This window comes from Malus domestica, chromosome 09 (assembly GCF_042453785.1).
Source record: "Malus domestica chromosome 09, GDT2T_hap1".
In the NCBI taxonomy this organism is placed as follows: Eukaryota; Viridiplantae; Streptophyta; class Magnoliopsida; order Rosales; family Rosaceae; genus Malus; species Malus domestica.
In genome coordinates, this window is record NC_091669.1 from 18,384,599 (window position 1) to 18,394,633 (window position 10,035).

General features: G+C 37.3%; 1 protein-coding gene and 1 long non-coding RNA gene across 3 annotated transcripts; one reads left to right on the forward strand and one right to left on the reverse strand.

Annotated features, from left to right (window-relative positions):
* Positions 1-1,437: 1,437 nt before the first annotated feature.
* Positions 1,438-5,467, reverse strand: LOC114821825 (uncharacterized). The gene is made up of 6 exons (XR_011571404.1): positions 5,148-5,467; positions 4,714-4,837; positions 3,508-3,620; positions 3,099-3,182; positions 2,345-2,393; positions 1,438-1,520 (listed from the first exon to the last, which is right to left on the reverse strand). It is a non-coding gene; the product is annotated as an uncharacterized lncRNA (long non-coding RNA).
* A 1,921-nt stretch (positions 5,468-7,388) lies between these two features.
* On the forward strand, positions 7,389-9,560 carry LOC103443744 (uncharacterized). Of its 2 annotated transcripts, XM_029108332.2 has the most exons (5): positions 7,389-7,769; positions 7,919-8,020; positions 8,108-8,902; positions 8,954-8,996; positions 9,103-9,560. In XM_029108332.2, the coding sequence occupies exons 1-5, from the start codon at positions 7,515-7,517 to the stop codon at positions 9,318-9,320; spliced, it is 1,413 nt and encodes a 470-aa protein (XP_028964165.2). In that variant the 5' UTR covers positions 7,389-7,514; the 3' UTR covers positions 9,321-9,560. The 2 variants fall into 2 exon arrangements, with proteins under 2 accessions (XP_028964165.2, XP_028964164.2); XM_029108331.2 differs by having other exon boundaries at positions 8,108-8,996.
* The last annotated feature ends 475 nt before the right edge of the window (positions 9,561-10,035 follow it).

Below are 10,035 nucleotides of genomic sequence, written 5' to 3' on the forward strand. Positions count from 1 at the left end.
CACAGAAAACTCAATTAAAACAGCATTTAGAAGCACTATAAACCCAAATTACATAGACATCACCGTGATCAATTGTTTGTTTATGACAACTATCTATTTTTGAAGCTCTCACTAATCAGTCCTTGGTTGTAGACCAAGAAAGACACTATGGGCACACACAATTAGAAGCTCTAGGCAAACTTGAATTCAAGAGACGGTTTTTGATATTAAATTACGCCGGAGGGTGTACGAAAGTTGAACTGTGGCTTATTTGGTTCTACTTCTGAATTGCTTCTTGATTAAATTGTTTACTTAGCTGCTTTTAGGTGTCTTTACTTATGAATCAATTTTTTTAGAATGAAGTTAGAAGATGTTCTAGCACCAAAGACCATTAGAAGTTGGAAAGATATGCCGATGCAGCGGTTTGAGAACACAGTTTGGGAAACTTTGGGTAGGAAATATGCACGCAAGGAAAACCAACAATGGGTGAGCATGACTCTCAAAGCTAGTTTATGTTTAAATTAGTGAATCACCATAATAATCTTTGCTGATTGGTTTTCACTCATGGCCTACTTTTTATTCAAGTTCCTGTAAAGAAAATTGGTCTTTTAACATGCTCTTTTCTAAATTTAAAAAAAAAAGTAATTTTGTAAATAAATTCAAATCCCAAATTGAAATTGCAATGTAACCAAGCCACATTTTATGACATGGTTTTTTATCCTAGCCATAATTAGACTAATGTGATTTATGCCTAGAGACTAATGTGGTTTTTCACATGCTTTTTTCTCTCAAAATTTATAGAAATATGAAAATGATCATCACAAATTTCAAAACATGCATTAACTGAAATTAAAAGGAAATGGACACCATGAGTGCTTGCAAGATGAGAGAAGGGAAACAAAACGGAAATGGTGCATTTGAACAGAATGATGACAATTTAAAACTTTAATTATGAAAATGCACAATTTTCATGTGTTAAATGAATGAGTTATTTTAGGATTACAATGCCAAGCTTTCGGATTTCGAACTTGCGAAAGAAAGTCCTGAGGGTGATAAAACTCATGTTCCGACGCGAGTCATGGGAACCTATGGTTATGCAGCCCCAGAGTATGTGATGACTGGTGAGTGTGTGCGTGTGTGTTATGTAACCATCAGTTCATCATATATCAATATAGCACACTCCCATTCAACCTATCCAATTCAAAGTAGCACATCTCTAATTCAACATATCCAATTCAAATTAGCACATATCCAAATTCCAATTCAATAAACCACATATCCAAATCAATTCAAACTAAATGCCTAATATTCAATCACATATCCAATTCAAACTACATGGCTAATATTCAATAACATGTCCAATCTTTTAGCACATTTACAATATAGATTTAGAACACTATGAAGTCTACTGAGCAGCAGAACCTAAACATCAAAATCCAACACAAAGACAAAGTAGCATACCAGTTCTCTATCTTGTATGCTCTTTTCAGCTGGATCTTCTTAACTCGTTTGAAAACTTGTCCTATGTGCTCTGTTGCATCCTGCAAATTTGTTAACTCAACTTACTAAGTAACACTCTAATTCTTTTTTAGCCAAAACTAAGCCGAAAATTGTCAATCCCATAAAAAAGCTGCATTTTTTCACTGTATTTTTCCAGACTTTAATCACAGAGAATCGGTTAAAGCGAGGGAAATTATGTTGATATTTCATCTAATCACCAAATACTGAATAAGGTTCTCAAGGTTTTTCATTGAAAAATTGACACAGTTTAAAGGCATTACTCTAAAGATGCTTTGCAAGTAATGAAAACCTGACCAAGTTGATATCAATCACAAATCCAAATGAATGTTAATAATGAAGCAAAACATTAAATCGAACAGGGTTTAAGAGGTTTAAAAACTGTGCGCTAAAACTAATCATGAAAAGAGAGAATGATGCGGAAAAAAAAATGAAAAAATAGGTTAAAACTAAGGAAAAGCAGAAAAAAAAAAAACAGGTAAATACGTTTGTTTTCCACGTGAGGTTTTTGGGTTGATGGAATTTTTGTGTACAGAACAATGGGATCAATTAAATTCTGGTTCCTGTGTTTTAAGACCAATCCCACCTCAAAAAATAAGAGTAAATTTGTATTGATACCACAATGACAAAAATGGATAAGTTCTATACGTGGATGGTTACAGAGTTATGGGCTGACTTGGTTCATGAAGAAAAATAAAAAAAACTTAAATATTGACAAAAAAGATGAAGTTTTGTTCTGCTATAAGTGACCATATCAATATATATTGAATAAAGGTTTTTTTTTTTTTTTAGAAATGCAAAAGGAAAAAATGTTGAAAAAGAAATTTGAGAGTGATCAATGTTATACCTTGAAGACCGCGAATAGACCCAGTTCTTTCAGATTGATTCCAATTTGGCTGTAGGAAGATGAAACAGATTCAAATTGTAAACATTTTGCACCAAGAATTGGATATGGAGAGACACAAATACTGTTTCCAATAAATAAAAGTGAGTGCAAATATAATCGTTTCACATACGATAAGGTAGGGAAAACGACGGTCGACATATTGGGATCTGATGATCATATGTTAAGAACAATCGATAATGGTGATTAATACAAAATTGTAGCTGCTAGTGGTTGAGATTGAAACAGAGAGGTAAAACATACTGATGCTAAATTTGATTTTAAAGGTTGGTAACAATCATGGAACGATGCTGGATATGATTATAGCCCATGACAAAGTTACTTTTATAATTATTTATTGGCTAACATTGCATTCATGGTATAGTTAAAGGCTCTGTACGTTTTTAGCACCAATTAAATTTGGTTCCAATGCGTACAGAATGAAAATAAAATGTTGGGGTTAACATTGAACAGTTTAAAGATTAAATTGTTTAGAACAGTTTAAAACCAAAGATATCACTTGAGAATACATTAGGCGATCAAATTATCCAACGAAAGATAATAAACTGAGGACAATGGGTTGCACAAAAGTAAAAGAGAAGCGGATAAAAATGAAAAAAAATAGAAAAAAAAGGCAGGCAGCAACAAAAGTAACAGAAAACTAACAACGCAAAATACTTGATACATTGAAAACTAAATGTCTAAACGGATTATATACCTTCAATAAACACCGGTGCTTCTTGAAAGTGAAGAAGAACGAAATCAGACATCGATATCAACCATCTGATTACAGAGACAAAATCTGCACGATCACAAAAAGAGAATTTAAATGTTGAATTTATCTGTAAATCAAAAACTCCAAAAAGAAAAACAATAAATAAAAAAAATGAGGTGCATCAAGAAAAGAAACCTTACCAAGCTCAAAGCCCTAATGTCTAATCTAAATTAGAGAACACTAACCCAGAAGACAAAGTACTACACATTTCTTAGGAAATTACTTTGTGGTGGAGGTTATATATATATAAGTGATAATTTCAGTAACCTGTTGCTGAACCTCCGTTTATCAAAACATAATAAAGTAAAGTACATAGAAAAAGCATCATTAAATCTTCCCAACTATAAAGTACCTGAACATTTTTTTCACTCACAATAGGGACACCACAAAGTAAAGGAACTAATAGCCCAACTAATTGGTTAATGTCCTGTAAACCTTCCACTTGTTGTTCATATGAGGATATGGCTGCACCAAAAATAAATATAGTTAAAATAAATTCAACCAATATGGCATGGAAACCATGGGAATTAATCATATGAACCTAGTCAATTGACCGAAAAACACTACACAAAACGCATCAAACCATCAAGAAAACAGAACCAAATTGATGTGTAAAGTCTGGGGTAAACAACACACACAGAGACTTGAAGTGGCAGATATTTGAAAATGTATGCTCACTGTTGGGATGTATACCAATATTTCAGTACCATTGCAGACAAAGTAATATGCGTTGGGTGAGTGATATATAAGACTTATAAGTTGCTTTATTTGACATTTGCAGATTGAGTGGCTTTATTAGGACCCTCCGGTGTCTCTATAGAATCAAGTTATTAATAGCTTATGGAGTCGATTAATCTTTTGAAATCCAAAACTTTAAAAGTTGAATGGTACTCTTCAACTTCTCAGGAACAGTTGTTCCTGACAGTACATTGGAACAAAACATGCTAACTGATCTACAGAACCTGTGTCCGCTGACCAGTGATGGAAAAAATCAATGCAAATAATTTTTTTGGGCGTGATTAATTGTGGCAAAGATATCCTATAGAGATGGGAGAAAACGACACTGAAATAGGAATCCTAACCCAAATATCATCACAAAAGCAAAACAGAAACGGTGAATCATAAAAAGCTCCTAGAGTCACAATTCTAGAAGAGGAAAACAGAATGCCCGCAACTCAAGCAACGGTATTAATATTGTTCTACTAAATTACCCGTCATATGATGAGCATTATTTTTATAGAGATATCTCACATCTCAAAAAGTTCAGAAATTCCAACGAAGGTGACAACCACATTATATAAAGAAGAAACCTAGACATAATTGAACACACATAAACAGGCTCACTTTAATATCATAAAGATACAACTAAGATATTTCATGCCGACTCAGGCAAACTAAGTAGACGCAATAACAACTCCAGAAAGGTGGAGGGAGGCAGGAGCACCAAACACCTTGGAGGTTCTAGATAAACGCAACACAATTAGTAGCATCTAATGTCCCTATGCTGGGTTTGAAATTACATGAATATCACAAATAAACAGAATGGAGAAGAACAAACTTTTGGCAACTCTAATATGGGTAGCTGCATCTGGAGTGGAGATGGTTGTGTTACTGTTGAAAGCTGAGAACGATCAGTGACACCATCAATGTCCTCCTCATTGATGTCATACAGACTCAATATCCTGCATGGTAAATCACATGAAGATCCAAATTTATCAATATTCAAAATCTAAGACTAAACCACACAAAGTTAAGAATTAGACGAATCAGATAGATCTGGTTCAGGCAAAAAAAATCGAGAAAATACAGGAAACAGCGGAGGTGGTGGCAAGTAATCATGCAAATAAGATGAAATAAAACCACGAAATGCTTCTAACATGGAAGGAACAAATACCATCATTCATCAGCTCTTCCCAAAAACTACAGATATGTTTTATTCCGACAACTATGAATACATATTCAAATTGGGAAAAAGTAGGACAGAAAACATACCCAAAAAGTAACAGTGGCGTTCTAGCTACTGTCAAATCTCAGGTTTATCAACTGAGGAGACAAAACGCAAAATCCCCTTTTAGCTGGGAAAGCCCTGACAAAGCACCACAACTCACCGCAAAACCAAACTGTTAGGGTGTCGTCCAAATTAACAAAAATCCAAAATTAAAACTCAAATACAGTACCTGAGTTGAATAAAACTCGCTTCACTATGATCTGAAGACAGGCCGCGCACAAACTGGGCTGGAAATTCGTCGGAAATCCGGCAACAACTTCGGAATCCCAGACGGCAAAGCCGTCGATCTCATCGATTCAATCTGCTACTCCTAAGGACACTCCAAGGAACCAAATCCCTAATTACTCAAGCAGCCGAATTCAAAAGATCTCAACAAATTAAATGCAAGTAAAATACAAAAAAATTATAAAAATCAAATGAAAATAATAAAGCTGCAAAATGAAGTAGCAATAGTATACCATTTCAAATCGAAGGGATCCATCGGCGCGAGATTAACATCAACTAAAAAAAAAGAGGAAAGGAAGTTAGAGAGAACCAAAGATTTCGGTTTTGCATGGAGAGCTAGAACGGAAGATTTCGAGACAAAAGTAATCGTTGAATAGGACACCAGCACAACTGAATACAACATAAATCATCTAAAATATAACGCAACTACATGTATATATTAAATTCACAAAAATAAATAAATAAGGAAAAGTGAGAAAAAAAAATTGGCCTCTATTGAGAGCACCAGCTACCGTACACTTTTTGGTGAGGTTGGCGGATAGCTCACTGTAGTAGGGCTCATACCCTTCGAATACGTCGCTCATCTTTCCCTAAGTTTCTCTCTGCATTCAACCCATCACACAATTTCAGCAATAATTCAGATACAAAGCCCTAAATCCAACAAATTTGGGAGATTGATTGCGAATTATGATGAAAATTTGAACGATCTGAAATCAATGGAATCGGAAGTAAATACCTGTTTCGATCGGAGATTTGAATGGATCGCAGGAGACGACAGCTGAAAAGCAGTGGCGGGTGTTTATTTTTTGTTCTAGGTGGTGGCGGCTTAACATACAAAATTTCACTTTTCACTTCACATAATTTGTTTGAAATCACTAATTAGCATTAGAACAACTTCATAATGAAAAAAGATTACACTAAAATTTTAGAAATTGTTGCTTACCTATCTTCAGAAGCATTTTATGATTTCTACACATTTTTCCAAAAACAGTGGAAAGATGAATACAAACCTCCTCGGAAGGACACGCTAATAGGATCATCCAGTCAACCATCAAATACTTCCAAAGATAATGACAGAAGTGGTGTCTCCATTACATGCTTCTCCGAGAGCCCCCTGTGAGAAAAAAGAAAAGTAAAAATCAAAACTTGCCTCTGCCAAATAGGAAAACCCCTACAAACCACACAATCAGAAAAATTAAATACTTTTTTTCTAAAATTAGGAGAGGAAAATAGAATGAGTGGAAAATCCTAAAAAATAAGAAAGAAAAAAAGCCAAAATTATAGATCTAGAGAAAAAAATTACCCAAAGTTCCACTCAACCCAAACATAAGGGCCAATGCGAAGGTGAGCATAAAGCCCTGCCTTCTGCATGGTCTTGAGAAACCTCACCAGATTATACCTCCCTTTAAAATTGTACTAAAACCCAGCATAAACCCAGAAGGTGAAATTAACTACAAAACCAAATATACAAAGGTATTCGTTTCAAATCCAAATTCATACCCCTTCCCAGCTTTACCATCGTTCTTCCCTTCCCACGATCATCAACACGTGTGCATCAAGATTAGCGGCAGAGAGAGCCTGGCAGAGCACCTACCTAAATATCTCTCTCACTCAGTCCAAACCCGTAGCTCCCATCTCTCTCCAATCTGTCAGGCCCTGTGTCTCCCTCCTCTGTAGTCGCTCTATCCCCCTCTCTCCGCTCGCCAGAGGCACACCCAGCTGTTGTCTCTCTCCAATTTGTCAGGCTCCCCTCTCTCTCTCTCTCGCTGAGTCAAACGTGAAATGTAGCCAACAGCTGAAAATAGGTTTTTAAGCCTGAGTGGTAATTTTGTAAATTAAGTGAAAATTGGTTAAAAGCATCCAAGTGGCAATCTTGTAAATAAACTGAAATGTGGTTCAAAACACTGTTTATTGGTACAGTGCAATTGAAAAGCCTTCTTTAGACTAAAGTAATATCGACACATGGTCAAAGTTCATGTCCGGGGTGGCTTAGGTATGATGGGCTTGGCCCGGGATCAAATAATGTTTTTAGCCCAATACATATATAAAAAAAGAAACGAAAAAATCAGCGGTACTGATGAAATTCGAGAAAGTGACAGAGACAGAGAGCGGGAGGAGAGCGAGTGATGCCGAAAAACGAAGAGAAAGGGAGGTTAGTGAGGAAGGCGCTGAGGGAGATATCGAACAACCATGGAGGCGGCGGCGGCGGAGGAGGAGGAGGGAGGTTCTCTAAATCATTCGCCACCGCGAAGAAGAAAGAAAAGGAAACACGCAAGCTCAGGGTCCAAGAACATGATAAAGCAGAAAAGGACCACCAAAACGACGACGCTCTCGATCGCCTCCTGCTCGTTCAGTCCGATCTCTCTGCCCTAACGCACCAGGTAACACAATTTCTCTCTCGATCTCAACAATCAGAAGTGGAAATTACAGCAAAATTGTTAAAGTTTTCGTCTTTATTTGGAAAATTGCATTTTCTTTAGGGTTTTGTAAATCTGTCAGAATGTGTGATTTGTGTTGAAATTGACTGCAGATTGATGAATTGGTTGTGCAAGCATTTAAATGCCAAGGAAAAGCAACCAAAGAAGTCGAATCCTTCCCGAATTTCTTGTCTGAGATGCTTTCGTCTTTGAAGGTCTGCGAAATTCTTACCCATTATATGATTCATCTTTGAATTTCGTTTTTATCTGCATTTTACGCAAATTTATGCAACTGTTTGCAGCCATGGATGCCCAGGTTTCAGAAGGCACTCTCCTATCCGGTGGAGTCTGCTGCAGACGAAGGAGAGAGTGTAGGGATTGCGAGTCCACAAGACTCCTTAATCTCTCCTTCTCCCCTTGTGTCTTGGCGTGCAGACTGCACTATCGAAAGAGGGAGACATCTGTTTAAGCTTACCCCTCTTCCCATATCAAAGTCTCTGTCATCCAGACCCCCAGTCCCTTCTAGATCACCAGTCTTTGAGAGAATGACTTCATGTACTGTTGATAGGATACAAAAGTTTCATGCTACTTTTGGAGATGCAAATGATTCGCTTGAGCTTGTGGCAGCAAAGCCAACTCCAATTAAGCCTTCTGATTCAGTTACTACTGAAGCAGGAAGCAATCTCAAGTCTGGGTTTGTTTCTCCTCCGCCAATGTTTCCAAAGCAAGGGGGATCCATGGTTGTGAATATGATGACTCCATGCCTAAAAATGTCTCCTCCTAAATCATGTGTTCTGCTCGAACCCTTTTCGGAGTCCTCTCCAAAGGTTCATCATGGGGTTCATAAATCCACCCCGTTTCCTGTTGGATTCACGTATTGCAGCGATTCCTCTGGCAGTGAAGCTTCTGGGGATCTGGCTTTCAGGTATCCAGAGCTGTTGGCACTACAACAGCCGTTCAAATCAGAAATTAGAAAGAACCATGTTGAATCATCACCAGAATGGTGCATATCGCCTCCAAAAACTTGTGTTTTACTTGATCCGCATGATGAAAAGTCTCCGAACAATGCTGATACTGATTCCCAATTGCTCATTACCGGGCATCTTCTAGATAACCATATCAATTTTTCTATATCAAAAGAAGATGATGGTCAAGGAGGCATTCACCCAATCAAGACATCTTCTCTTCATAGTATTTTCGCCACTCATCATTTACTCCTTTACTAGTTTTACTTGTGAGCACACAGATTGACTGGACATGTTTTGATTCTAATCGTTCGTATTTTTTATTTTGTCAGAGCCTGCAGGTGGCAGCTTTGCAATGATAGAAAGCACTCCCATCTGGAAAGAAGCTGAAAGCGTTGTTCGAGTGGGCAAATATCCTGGTGAGAATACTCTAAAGCGGGAGTTATGGACAAAGTTTGAAGCAGCTTCTATAAATGGGGTTCGATTTAACGACACCGCAACTCATAAGGGATTTCTTGACCGATTGGATGAGGTTGTCGACGGAGATTAGCAGTTGGCTTTTGATGACACAGTTTCATGATCTTTCGAAAATTATGATTTGCTTGTACAAGGTGGTTGGTATGTATCTTTTAGAAGCACGAGGGCTTGTTTCATGTAATTTTGCAGACTTCGTGGTTTTAAAATTAGAAATTCATCTTCGTTGTAAGCCTTTTTGGTTGCTACTTGAGTTTGCCCTTTCTCTCTCTGTGTTGTTGATGAACCAGCAATCAGAAAATAAGTTCGAAGCGTATTTATTCGAGAGATATATTTAACATGTAGTTTGGCACACCCCGACCCGATAACCAACTAAGGGTCGTTATGTGTTGGCCGACACCAAATTAACCTCCCCACTTGGGGCCACAATCAAGGGATAAAATCCCATTATTATCACATCAATCTAGAGCTGGTAGTAGTTCACATAACAGTTAACACAAAAGCAGTGTACTGGCAAGCATAATCAAATGTACGATCGTGCAAATTATTATTACAAACTAGATAAACGTGCGGTAAGGTGTTCGCCCAAAGTCTGTAGGTGAATGGCTTCACTGCCACGCCCACTCGTCTGCCCCGAATGTCTCCTTGTTCTCACTGTGTCTACCTGATCATTAACTAGCTTCTACTAGCACGTCCAACCTCTACCAAAATTATTGGTACCTGCAGTGCTCCGACGGCCGTAGATAGCTATACGATGTGTACGATGATCATGTAGTGAAAATAAATCACCA